The 13,978-nt window shown below is 42.1% G+C and overlaps 1 protein-coding gene across 2 annotated transcripts in view; it reads left to right on the top strand.

Moving 5' to 3' along the window:
* Positions 1-13,978, top strand: part of LOC117404165 (synapsin-1-like) — a 49,113-nt gene that overhangs the window by 28,179 nt on the left and 6,956 nt on the right. For both annotated transcript variants that reach the window (XM_034006934.3, XM_034006935.3), the window contains exons 6-12: positions 5,546-5,608; positions 6,087-6,229; positions 11,042-11,116; positions 11,242-11,344; positions 11,477-11,611; positions 12,679-12,790; positions 13,149-13,860. In XM_034006934.3, the coding sequence (XP_033862825.1) occupies positions 5,546-5,608; positions 6,087-6,229; positions 11,042-11,116; positions 11,242-11,344; positions 11,477-11,611; positions 12,679-12,790; positions 13,149-13,860 (1,343 nt within the window). The remainder of the gene's footprint in view (positions 1-5,545; positions 5,609-6,086; positions 6,230-11,041; positions 11,117-11,241; positions 11,345-11,476; positions 11,612-12,678; positions 12,791-13,148; positions 13,861-13,978) is intronic.

Here is a 13,978-nt window from a genome sequence, read left to right as displayed (position 1 = left end):
TCCTTAATTTGTAATGAAAGAGGTGCCGGGGCGCAAGCAAAGATTAAAATTTTAATTTGTTAACTTATAACTTTGAACTTTATTTATTTATTTATGTATGTATTTATTTGTTTACTGATTGTGGCAATTTTAATACAGTCAGAGATGTTTATATATATATATATATATATATATATATATATATATATATATATATATAATGTCAAGGCGCGCTAGCAGTCATGTGACGTGCGCGTCGATGGCTGCGTTGCGGCTGCTTGCATCTTTCGTGCACGAAATGACTTTCAGAATGGATACCGTGTTGAAAAAAAAAACAAATGGATTGATTTACTTTAATAACTAGATTGCAGCGAGCCAAGAGGTGTCGGGTCTATAAACTGCTAAGTCTAGAGGTGGCAGGGGCGTGGCTGAGCCCCTGCACAAATTACCCCCCTTCTGCATTTACCATAGTTTGCCATAACCTCTCTATGCTTTGCCATGCTTTCACTGCGCTTTATTACAATGAAGTGGGTGTAGAAATAGCACAACAATTGTGTTTTTCTTACTGCTGTATCTCTTACAGTGTTACAGGGGACACAGTGTGCCACCACTCTAAACAACAAGAATATATCATTTTTCATAACCTTGATCAAGTGCCGTTATTATTATTATTATTATACAAATGTATTTTTATACTGAACTTCTAGTATAATTAGGTTTATCTAATTTCCTCAAAGTGTCTTTCTCCACCTTGCCAGAACGCTATATTTCCGTGTCTGTGTGTGTGACAGTGGCTTCGTTGGTGTTTGTGTCCACAGTCCTTGTCGATGCGCTGTCTGTTGCTGTCGTCTTTGTCAGCATTTTCAGCCTTCTTAAAGAAATAGAAGACGTTCCTAATTCTCTTTTCATTGCATCAAGAGGACTATCGAGTGAATCAGACAGGCGTGCGGGAGATGGGAGTCATGTGACTTAACTTGACTATCATCAAATAAATTAGTCTTGCCTACTTTGAGCATTTTCAAATTTTCAGTTACAGTGGTTTGATTTCGTTTGCACACCGAACCAAAACTATAAAAGCAAAGGGGTATTCTGTTGTATAGCATATTTGAAAGATTCCTTATGGAAGATACTTCTGGTGGAAAAAATACCACGTCTTAAGTAACTAACCTAACTTTTTTCAACGGAAGTAGAAACAGTGAAGTCATAGCCTTGGCGTACACGTCTGGCTATTTTTTAAGAGCCCAGAACTGCACCACAATAGACAAGTCTGGTTTCAGGCTGAAGATCAAGTGACCACAATTGTACGCCCAGTTTGAAACTTTAAAATCTAGGGGCATACATTTTGGGGTTTCTGGTAAAACTTCAGTGACGCACCGTTGCGTGTGTGTCACACACATAACCCATTTGCACGCCATTCCAGTAAACACCCATATTTTAAGGTAAAAAAATGACTTGCACTTGTAAAAATGTCATTAAAAAAACTCCTGTTTTACTTAAGAAAGAAGTATGTAATTGACATATGTGAATAACATCAAGGATGTCCAAATTTGATCCTTCCACTCCTAGTCTTTGCTCCAACCCTGTACTAAATTGTCTAATTGAATCAATTAAACCTCCATCCAGACTCTGAAGTAGTTCATTATATCATTTTACCTGTTAAACCTGGAGTGGAATAATGGACCTCCAGGATTGTGATTGGACACCCCTGAATTATTGAAAAATAGACCTACCATGGACAAATGTATGATATACAGATGCACAGACAGACACAGACTCTTGTGTGAGTGATACTACTTGTGCTAAAGAAGGCCAAGTTCCCTCGCTATTTCATAAGCGAATATTGAATCTTTTTTTACATTTTGACCACTTTTTGATTCCCTGCCTCAAAATGGCTTCCCATGTACCCGCATGGACCTTTCAGAACTACATTTCCCATCCTCCTCCTGCTCACATATGTAACTGAGATGGATTTACCAGTGAGCAGGAGGAGGATGGGAAATGTAGTTCTGAGAGGTCCATGCGGGTACATGGGAAGCCATCTTCAGGCAAGGAATGCAATTTGAAAGTTTTAAAAAGTGGTCAAAATGTAAAAAAAAAAGGGTTTAGTTCGGCCAGGGTGTCCTCGGCTCACAGCGCACCAGCGACCCCTGTAGTCTGGCCGGGTGCCTGCGGGCTTGCCTGTAAGCTGCCCAGAGCTGCGTTGTCCTCCGACGCTGTAGCTCTGAGGCGGCTGCACGGTGAGTCTGCAGCGTGTAAAGAAGCGGTCGGCTGACGGCACACGCTTCGGAGGACAGCGTGTGTTCATCTTTACCCCTCCCGAGTCAGCGCAGGGGTGGTAGCGGTGAGCTGAGCCTAAAAATAATTGGACATATCAAATTGGGAGAGAATAATTTAAAAAAAAATAAAAATAAAAATTGCCAACGACTAAATTAAAAAGAATAAATAAATAAAAAATAAATAAAGATGCCCTAAAAAAATGCAGGATTGTGGCTCTCCAGGACCAGAGTTGGCCACCTTTGTTACAGACTCTTGTACTTTGAGCTGCTTTAGTCCTGTGAGATTTTGTGCGGTCATTTCGAGGGTTTATGTAAGAGAGACTCAGTTTCTAGAAATGACGACTGTCTGTGTATGGGGTTGTTTGGACAGTCCAAACTCCGTCTGTGGGGTCAAGTGAACCCAGGAAGGCTTGTGAAATCACTCATGACATGCTACAATGCTGTTTGTGTTGTGTTAAGAGTTTTTATGGGAAATTATCAAAGTCTCAGTTCCCTCATCAGTAATAGGAGTGCTTTATTTTGGTTTTGGGTATGTATCATACAAGGGATCTTTGGAATGCATTCCGGGATGTTTCCATAATTGTTCCAGAGTTTAGCCTACTGTGTATTCAACATTACTGGATCAAAGAAAGAAAGAAAGAAAGAAAGAAAGAAAGAAAGAAAGAAAGAAAGCGCTGGGCTGCAGTGTGGAAGGCAGCGGGTTTGAGGAGCTCAGTGGTTAGATAAAGAAAGCGCTGGGCTGCAGTGTGGAAGGCAGCGGGTTTGAGGAGCTCAGTGGTAAGATAAAGAAAGCGCTGGGCTGCAGTGTGGAAGGCAGCGGGTTTGAGGAGCTCAGTGGTTAGATAAAGAAAGCGCTGGGCTGCAGTGTGGAAGGCAGTGGGTTTGAGGAGCTCAGTGGTTAGATAAAGAAAGCGCTGGGCTGCAGTGTGGAAGGCAGCGGGTTTGGGGAGCTCAGTGGTTAGATAAAGAAAGCGCTGGGCTGCAGTGTGGAAGGCAGCGGGTTTGAGGAGCTCAGTGGTTAGATAAAGAAAGCGCTGGGCTGCAGTGTGGAAGGCAGCGGGTTTGAGGAGCTCAGTGGTTAGATAAAGAAAGCGCTGGGCTGCAGTGTGGAAGGCAGCGGGTTTGAGGAGCTCAGTGGTTAGATAAAGAAAGCGCTGGGCTGCAGTGTGGAAGGCAGTGGGTTTGAGGAGCTCAGTGGTTAGATAAAGAAAGCGCTGGGCTGCAGTGTGGAAGGCAGCGGGTTTGAGGAGCTCAGTGGTTAGATAAAGAAAGCGCTGGGCTGCAGTGTGGAAGGCAGCGGGTTTGAGGAGCTCAGTGGTTAGATAAAGAAAGCGCTGGGCTGCAGTGTGGAAGGCAGTGGGTTTGAGGAGCTCAGTGGTTAGATAAAGAAAGCGCTGGGCTGCAGTGTGGAAGGCAGCGGGTTTGAGGAGCTCAGTGGTTAGATAAAGAAAGCGCTGGGCTGCAGTGTGGAAGGCAGCGGGTTTGAGGAGCTCAGTGGTTAGATAAAGAAAGCGCTGGGCTGCAGTGTGGAAGGCAGCGGGTTTGAGGAGCTCAGTGGTTAGATAAAGAAAGTGAAACTTTCTGTGTTACAGTAAAGGAACTGCATGATAAATGGGCCTGGCACCCTAGTGATAATAAAGAAAAGCTACATGGCTAACAGCAAAAAATATGTACCATCTCATTTTCTTTTTGCATTTCCCGATTACTGTATAGGGAAACAATGTAAAGCACAGAGAGGTCTGGTAAAGCATAGGGAAGCATTGTAAAGCACAGAGAGTTCTGGTAAAGCATAGGGAAGCATTGTAAAGCACAGAGAGGTCTGGTAAAGCATAGGGAAGCATTGTAAAGCACAGAGAGGTCTGGTAAAGCATAGGGAAGCATTGTAAAGCACAGAGAGGTCTGGTAAAGCATAGGGAAGCATTGTAAAGCACAGAGAGGTCTGGTAAAGCATAGGGAAGCATTGTAAAGCACAGAGAGGTCTGGTAAAGCATAGGGAAGCATTGTAAAGCACAGAGAGGTCTGGTAAAGCATAGGGAAGCATTGTAAAGCACAGAGAGGTCTGGTAAAGCATAGGGAAGCATTGTAAAGCACATAATCTGTTATTAGTTTATTATTAACAGAAGCTTCAAACATGATAAATTTACAAAAGCATTTATTTCAGATATTTTACATGCTTATTATAGCTTGCTTAGATATAAATTTGCTTAGATATATATATAGTTAAAGGCTTTAACTGTAAACTCTGTATAACACACTGAGTGATGCTTCCCTTCTGGAAGTTCAACAACATCCCATTAAAACAGATGGAAAGTGTTGCACCATACACTGATTGCTAGTAACTGCTGTCAGTAATATTGAAATGTAACAACCTCCTGTGAAGGTCTGGACTGAGGAAATGGGGCCAGTATGGTGATTTGAAAAGGCTCTGACTCACCAGCCCTGTTTCTCCCTCCCCTGTGAACTGATGGGAATTTATAATGACACGCTCACGAAATGCCTCCAGAAAAATGATGATCTCGTGTAATGCCTACAGACACTCTTATCAAGATGCATTAAACCCAAGGAACAGACCGTGCTTTGCCTTTTTACATCAGGGTTGTTTTTTGTTCTTTATATCGATCCCCTGATAAAAGTTCATCACACTAAATGCACACAGTCATTTTGCAGTTTCTCCCAAGTGTTTTCCATGCTTAAACTACGCATTTACCATAGTTTACCATGTTTTTCAATATTCTTTACCACACCTCTCTGTGCTTTACAATGCTTCCCTGTGTTTTACCACACCTCTCTGTGCTTTACAATGCTTCCCTATGCTTTACCAGACCTCTCTGTGCTTTACAATGCTCCCCTATGCTTTACCAGACCTCTCTGTGCTTTACAATGCTTCCCTATGCTTTACCAGACCTCTCTGTGCTTTACAATGCTTCCCTATGCTTTACCAGACCTCTCTGTGCTTTACAATGCTCCCCTATGCTTTACCAGACCTCTCTGTGCTTTACAATGCTTCCCTATGCTTTACCAGACCTCTCTGTGCTTTACAATGCTTCCCTATGCTTTACCAGACCTCTCTGTGCTTTACAATGCTTCCCTATGCTTTACCAGACCTCTCTGTGCTTTGCAATGCTTTTACTACGGGACACTTTTATAAGGGTAGTGGGGTAGCACCTGTTAGATTATCTGTAGAAATTCATTTTACAGTCAAGCTCTTGTTCTAGCTTTGTAGGCGTTTCCATGAATGCAGTCCAGATGTTTCAGTTACAATACAATGTACACTTTTGTTTCTTTTGCAGATCACTACCCCAAAGTTTCCAGTTGTGGTAAAGATGGGCCACGCTCACTCTGGAATGGGAAAGGTAAGAGGCCAAATAAACATACATTCAGAAATAATACACATACGCATATGTACACACATACATACACATACATATGCATATACATGGTTTGCCGTGTTTCTTAATATTATTATTTATTTCTTAGCAGACGCCCTTATCCAGGGCGACTTACAATTGTTACAAGATATCACATTATTTTTACATACAATTCCCCATTTATACAGTTGGGTTTTTTACTGGAGCAATCTAGGTAAAGTACCTTGCTCAAGGGTACAGCAGCAGTGTCCCCCACCTGGGATTGAACCCACGACCCTCCGGTCAAGAGTCCAGATCCCTAACCACTACTCCACACTGCTGCACATACCTCTCTTACCATACCTCTCTGTGTTTTCCAATGCTATCCTTTTACTAAAATAAACTGGTATAGCGGACAGTTCCGTTGTATAACAGTGCTTTGGCTTTCATTAGCTGCGCTCTCCTCTCCTCTCCTCTCCCTCAGGTGAAGGTGGACAATCAGTATGATTTCCAGGACATCGCCAGCGTGGTCGCCCTCACAAAGACCTACGCCACTTCGGAACCCTTCATCGATGCCAAGTACGACGTTCGCATCCAGAAGATCGGCAGCAACTACAAGGCGTACATGTGAGTCTTCTTAAGCAGGGTTCGTTTTTTCATCTTCTTGCTCTGTGATCTCCTCAAGATGTCTGGCAGATAAACGCAGCAGCAGCAGCAGCAGCCGGGTCAGTACATCATCCTGGGCTGTGATCTGCTCCTAAAAGCACAAACCTAGACAGTAAATGAACTAAAAGATCAAAATACAACCTAACCACTACTCCACACCGCTGCCCTATATTGAACTAAATGGTCACCATTGTGGATATTTATAAAGGGCATTTGTTCATGATGTATAAACCATAAACGATTTCATATTTCATTGAAATAGGAACTCACTAAAGCAGGGTTAGACAATACTGTAGCACTAGCCTGTTACATGAAAATGACCAGTAACAGATTGCAAACAGCTGGAAGCTGGGTGGACGTTTATTGGCTGCTTATGGTCTGGAAATGTAGTTGACCCTACACGAGGTTTCCTGGTGGTAGAATCTAGCGCCATCGTGTCAAATCTGCACCCTGTCCACCCTGGCCAATACTTTGAAGTACAGTACAGAAACCAGGACCAGAGGACACCGTTTTAGGACACAAGTTAGGAGGCACTTCTTTGTAAAGAGAGAGGTGAGTTTCGATATCAATGTATCTACTGAATGTAAAATTATGGATTTTCTTAGGATTGAGTTGAACAAATTTTGGGTGAAAATCAGTAAATACGAGACCTTTAGCTTTTGTAAATCCCAGAAATTTTTCCCGTAAAAAACAGTAAAAATTAGACCGGAATTACACGATAAACATCAAATAACAACGAGGCGTAATTTGGATGAATTTGCCTGAAGAAATGTATTTTAGATTAAAAACGATGATAGAAATGGACGCGCCCATGTTACTGTTCCAGTAAAGCAATTGTACAGGGAATTACAAAAACTATGAGTGTGTTAGTTCAATGCAGAATACTGGCCAGATTCTGACTTTTTCTTGTGTCTTAAATATCCCTGGAGCTTAGACTTTAAACAATTTTGAAATCAAATTGAATAAACTAGTGTCTTCCAGCCATGACTAGTACCCAGCTGTTGGCTTTGTCATCTGCCTGTTATGTTTTTATTTAAATTGTTTTTCTTTGTTGGAAGTCAGGATTTTCACATCTGGGAATTTGAGCAAGCAGTATGACAAAAAAAATAAAAAATAAAAAGTTGACAATGATATTACAGATCAGCACAGAATAAGAACTATGTAAATGCAATGAACAGTTTCATGAACAATTTTTGGTATTAAAGACCTGGGTGTCATTTAGATAAATAAGATGTTAGCATCTTGGGAAAGTATATTATCCCATTCAGTCCTGAATTAGATCTTTTGCCACAGTGTTGAGTGGAGTCAAGGAGAGAGGCTCCTTCTGTTGATGTGTTTAAATCTCTTCTAAAAACATACTTTTGATTATGTTGTGTTATTTATTTATCTATTATAAGTGCTTGTTTTTACATTATACATTGTTATTCTTTGAAAAGCACTTTATAAGTGAAATAAATTATTATTATTATTATTATTATTATTATTATTATTATTATTATTATTATTATTATTATTATTATTATTCCCTAGCTGTGTATGCTGTATTGAAAGAGTTAACTGAGTGGGGTCTTTTTTTTTGCAATAACTTAACTCAATGACGTCAGTGACTGCAGAAAAAGAGAGTGAAATGGAATCCGTCAAGATAAACTATGACTCACAGCTCTCCAAACTCGCTGAGAGAAAAGGAGAGTGAAGAAAGCCTTTGATGCATCATCCAGACACCGACTGCGATTACAGACCCTATATGGGAAATTACAAACAGTGTGAATTAGCCTGTGAAACTCTCTGCCAAACTCAAAGCAGACACCGTGCTCATAAACACAATGGAATCTGTTGCAATGCACAGCAGTTGTAATAGCGAGAGCTGGCACAAACACAAGCAGCTCATATGATTTTCATATTGTCCTGCTCTCCTGATTTTAACCAGGCTCACAAAATACCGTAATAAATCGCTCACCTTAGCGGATGCATTTATTCCTGACTCACCATCTTTAATGAAACATCACAGGGGGCTCCCGTGGGGCTCATCCAGTAAAGGCTCCGCTTGGAGTGCAGGAATGCGCCCTGTAGCCTGGAGATCGCTGGTTTGAGACCAGGTTATGCCATTGCCGATTCCAAAGCTTTCTTTTAATTATTTGCATCCAACCAACAGCTGACCAAATGCATTCAGTGCTCATGTGCCCAATCTAAGGAAAATCACTGTAAATGTATCTCAGTCATACCTGACGCTTTCCTAGAGCGCTTAGCAGTTCTCTAAAAAAATCACACCCTACATATCAGGAATTATTAAAGACTGCAAATCCTGTGTGACACATTTTGGATAGACAGACGTCACAAAGGTTCTCATTGACAGCACAGCGACACATTACATTGAATTAATGTAACTACTAGAACAGTGCTGCCCAAACCCGGTCCTGGAGCGCCCCTACCCAGCAGGTTTTACAAGTAACCTTTGATCATTAATTTCTTAACACCTGGAAAAATGTCATTGTGATCAATTAAGCAGGTGATTTATTAAATGAAGCAATTTAGAGATCATTTGGAACAAAAAATGAACTACCCTTTTCAGCCCTCAATGGCCTGGATTACATGCTGGGGAAAATGTCATTACTTCTTTGTCTACTGTCACGACTAATTTAAGGTGGTATGGTTGAATTATAATTTTAGATCGTTTTGGTTTGTTTAATTTAACAATTCCTGCTTTGAAACTTCATATTGAATTTGATTTTTGTATAATGTATTACATTTGTATTCAAACATAAACTAAACATAAACCAAAACAAACTAAAATTGTAATCCAGACCGTACCACCTTAAATAAGTCATGACAGTAAACAAGTCATGACATTTTCCCAGCATGTAAACTGACCCAATGATCAGAGTCCCCTAAATTGAACAAGTAATTTGCTTAATTGAGCAATAACTTCCATGTGTTCCTAGTCTTTAGAAATTAGCGATTTAGGGTGACCTACAATAGGGGCTCTCCAGGACCTTGTTTGGGCAGCACTGTCCTAGAGGATGCATTGAATGTAGGAAATCATCCTCTCCAGTAGAGCTTTGTCTCAGATCTTATTGCCCGGAATACTGCAATCTCTGTACACCTGACACATCTTATAACTATTCCTTAATTACAGACCGGCAAACCAAACCATGATTGTTCATTTCCTGTGTGTCAGGTGTTATTAAAAAGGCAATTAAAAAGTTCAAACAGAACGACAGGTTGCATTGCTAAAAATGTGAAGTGCAACCAAATCTAGGGAAGTTTAAGCCTGGATAATGTTCTAGTTAGACCACCATCTAGAACACTGTGTGCAGTTTTGGGCACCTCATTATAAAAAAGTACTCGAAGGTACAGGGAACTAGGCTGATCCCAGGACTTAATGACGTGAGCTATGAGGACAGATTTAATAAAATCTGTTTTGCATAGACGAAAGATGGGAAAGAGGGGGGTTTTAAAAAACATTTTACAGTTCAGTGTAATTTTCTACTCATAAATGACGCATCCTAAAATATATCCTTACAATATACTTTTCTGATTTAATTTGTGGATTTTTTTTTATAACACGTTATAACATTTTACATTGTCTCAAATTACTTTGTATTTACATAGTAGCTACTAGATATTTTTGCATGACATAACCCAGTGTGTGGAGTAGTGGTTAGGGCTCTGGACTCTGGACCGGAGGGTTGTAGGTTCAATCCCCATTGGTGGACACTGCTGTTGTACCCTTGAGCAAGGTACTTTACCTAGATTGCTCCAGTAAACACCCAACTGTATAAATGGGTAATTGTATGTAATGTGAAATAATGTATAATGTGATATCTTGTAACAATTGTAAGTCGCCCTGGATAAGGGCGTCTGCTAAGAAATAAATAATAATAATAATAATAATAATAATAATAATAATAATAATAACCCTAACCCTTTTCTCATACAACTGCGTGCATATATCTTGAAAAACAGATTTACACATTCGGTACATTGTATGCCTAATAACACTGTAAAGATGGGTAAATACACATGTATTTACTAAGTAATTACTATGTAAATACACATGTATTTACTAAGTAATTACTATGTAAATACACAGTAATTAGAGACAATGTAAAGTGTTTAATTATTTTTCCATACAGTCTATAAACTGTTTGATTCTCGCCCGCCAGTTGTGAGATGAAATCTGGCCTTAAGTAATGAACACTTACTGAAATAAGGAAAATAGATGGGGGCGAGGGTGTAGTTAAGTTATGAGACACATGTGAGTAATCAGATATCTTCTGAATCATATGCCACGTTATCGTGCTGTTTAGGAGACATCTGTATTGCAGGTTAATGCATTTTTTTTTAAAGGGCAGTCTGTGACATTTTGAAAACTTGCTTCACATTAGAATGTATGAAGATATACAGTGTGTTTATGGCAGGCAACAGGAAATGGAACTGATGGGTGAGAATCAAACAATACTACAAAATCTGTAGTATTTTGTATTAAATTATATCCTGATGTAACTATCACTGACACTTTTATCTGCTCCGTTATTGAATCGTATTTTGTCATACTTGTACTTGCTTGAACCAAAGTCATTGTATTTATCTTGCTCTTAATTGTATTATTACTTGTACTGTGATTCTTGAAATGTATTTGTTTACGACTGTAAGTCGCCCTGGATAAGGGCGTCTGCTAAGAAATTAATAATAATAATAATAACCGAAGCACAGAAGGCTAAGCCATGGGAAAATGCAATAAACTGACATGTTGGTTTTTTTTTTTTTCGACAGGAGAACTTCAATGTCTGGGAATTGGAAAACCAACACAGGGTCAGCAATGCTGGAGCAAGTCGCCATGTCTGATAAGTAAGAAACAACGCAGATGTTCAGTTAATTTTTTGATTGAGATATATATATATATTTAAAACAAAGTGTGAATCTACAGTGTGGGAGTGTCAGGGTCCTAATGCCTGCCTCTTTTCTCTCATTAGATACAGGCAGTGGGTAGACGCCTGCGCAGACGTGTTTGGGGGCCTTGATATGTGTGCAGTGGAGGCCCTCCATGGCAAGGATGGCAAAGATTACATCATCGAGGTGAGAGGTCGTGACAGCGCTATAGAAATGGATATCAATGGCATTTTCCATGATTTTAAACCATGTTTAAATCCTAGTAAGTTTTAGCTTTAGATGATCAACGACATCTGTCTTGGGCCCTGTCTGCTGCAGGTGGTCGGTTGCTCCATGCCTCTCATCGGAGAGCACCAGGATGAAGATCGGACCCTCATCACAGAGCTGGTGCTGAGCAAGATGAACCAGACCCTGCCCAGGACCTCCCTCCCCTCCCCAGTCCAGCCAGCTCAGGTACTGAGTCTATTCCCTGCCTGCCTGCCACTGCTAACCCTAACCCCAACCCTGAAGTACCACGATAGCACACACCTCCACATGGTGTGGGATAGATCTTTGATCCGATAAGATCTCCTCTTAATAATTCCACTCATTTCTTCCCACTGAGCATAGATCCCTAGAAAGGGACAAGTAATGTGACTCACCCTAACCTTAGCAAGAGCAAAGCCTCTTTAAAAAAAGGGCTATTTATTTCTTCATTTGAAATTCTTTTTTTAAAACACGCCAGCACAGAAGCTAGATGCCTTCCTCAGTGTGTATTCAAACAAAACATGTTTTATCTAGTTAATTGGCGATTAGTTAATGAATTCACTCTGACAGAGAATGATTCAACATTACAAGAAGACGGTCCACAAAGTTGTTTCTCAGTAACTTATTTTACAATGAATGATTTAGCAAATTGTGTGCCTCCCTCTGGGAACACCCGGTCGGCAATGACATAGCCTGGATTCGAACCTGTGATCTCCAGGCTATGGGACGCATCCTGCACTCCACGCGGAGCGCCTTTACTGGATGCGCCACGCGGCAGCCCGGGAAGTTACTTTTTAAAGTAATCTGATTACATTTTTGAGTAATTTATAACTGTGATGGTTCATTTCCCAGACAGCGGGTTCGGCAATTTCTTTGTAAAATGTAAACCATGCCTGAGAAATAATTATTTGTAACTAACTAGATTTTTTTTTTTTTTAAGTAATCAGGTAGTTACAGTTCTGTTCAAGTAACTTGTAACTCCAATGGATTCTTTTTTTAAAAGTAGCTTCCTCAACACTGGAGGGGGGTGTGATTAGAGACAGACTGGCAGACAGCGCCCCCCTCAGGGCAAACATTGCATTGCATTAAAATTCAGCACCTTTTTTCCCAGCAGGCCTTTACTGATTTACCCATGTACCTCACCATGTATATACTGGTCATCTATTTTTAATCTTGTTTGTTTTTGCTGTATGTTACTACCTTGTTTATAGAAAGTGTCGCCACCTGCTCGTGATCCTGTTTCTCTAACAGTCTTCCTCGGTTCATTATTTTAGCGCCAGTCCCCAGTACAGCAGGCAGCTTCCCCCCAGCCCTCTCAGGCACAGACTCGGCCAGTCCCAGGGTCTCAGCAAGGACCCCCAGCTCAACAGCGCCCCTCTCCGCAAGGTGAGTCACTACAACCACACTGCTGGGAAAAAAATAATCGTACAGTAATGTCACGCACTTGAGCACAGTGTGTTTTCTGGGAAAATTAGTTCATGTTTTGGTTTCATATACAGTGGAAGCCTCCTAGTACAAGTGCCTCATAACTGTAAGGTTTGGGTCATCATAAAGAAACTGGTAGCTGACCAATCGCACGTCACGTAATTCCAAGCAGCTTTATTATATATTGTTCACAAAAATATTCCCAATACTTATATATATATTGCTTTAATGTGCTTTAGCATGCTTTCACTTTATTACACTTTGCTTAGCTTTTACTGTGGGACACTTTTATAAGGCAAAACTCTCATCTCGTCCATAGGTGGCCCCCAACAGCCTCCCTTTGGCACTCAAGGAGCACGCCAGGGGCCCCCCTCCCAGCAAAGACCCCCCCCTCAAGGCCAACCGATCCAGGGTGTGAGCCCGGCAGCTTTGAACCAGCCCCCCTCCCAGCAGCAACACCGAGCCCCCAGCCCCAGCTCCCAGCTCCCACCCTCTCAACTCCCACCCCAGCAACAGAGGCAGCCCAGCCCTGGGGGGCCGGCAGGGGGGCACCAGACAGCAACCCAGCAACGACAGCCAGGGCCCGGGGCCCAGCAGCCCCAGCAGAGGCCCCCGTCAGCTCAGAGCTCCCCCCAGCGCAGTCTCAGCAGCTCCCCGCAGATGCAGAGACACCCTCAGCAGCAGCAGCAGCAGCAGCAGCCCCAACAAAGACCCGGCCCCATGCCCAAGCCTGCAGCCTCCCAGCAGCAGAGGCCTCCACAGCAGAGGCCCCCGCAGCAGAGGTTGCCTGGTCAAGGAGCCCCGCAGCCCCCTTCCCAGCAGCAACGGCCAGCCTCCCAGGGCCCTGCTCCACAAGGCAGGCCCCTGCCCCCCACCACCCAGCAGCCCAGGCCATCCGCACAGGGGGGCCCGCAGGGGGGAGTAGGGGGTCGGCCGCCCGTGCAGCAGAAGCCTCAGCCTCCCCTGAAACCCAGCCAGGATCAGAGCATGGGAGTGCCGTCCCAGCAGCAGCAGCAGCACCCCCAGCTCAAGTAAGGAATTTGACAGTGGAAACAGGGGAAAGCCTGCTAGTTTTCTCTGTTAATTGTAGGAGGTGGAAGAAGGCATTAGGTTGGATTCTGCTTCCATTTTCACTCCGCTTATTAAACA

Source organism: Acipenser ruthenus, chromosome 56 (genome assembly GCF_902713425.1).
Source record: "Acipenser ruthenus chromosome 56, fAciRut3.2 maternal haplotype, whole genome shotgun sequence".
Lineage (NCBI taxonomy): Eukaryota > Metazoa > Chordata > Actinopteri > Acipenseriformes > Acipenseridae > Acipenser > Acipenser ruthenus.
Note: the sequence above shows the minus strand (reverse complement) of the source record. Positions and strands in the feature narration are given on the sequence as shown.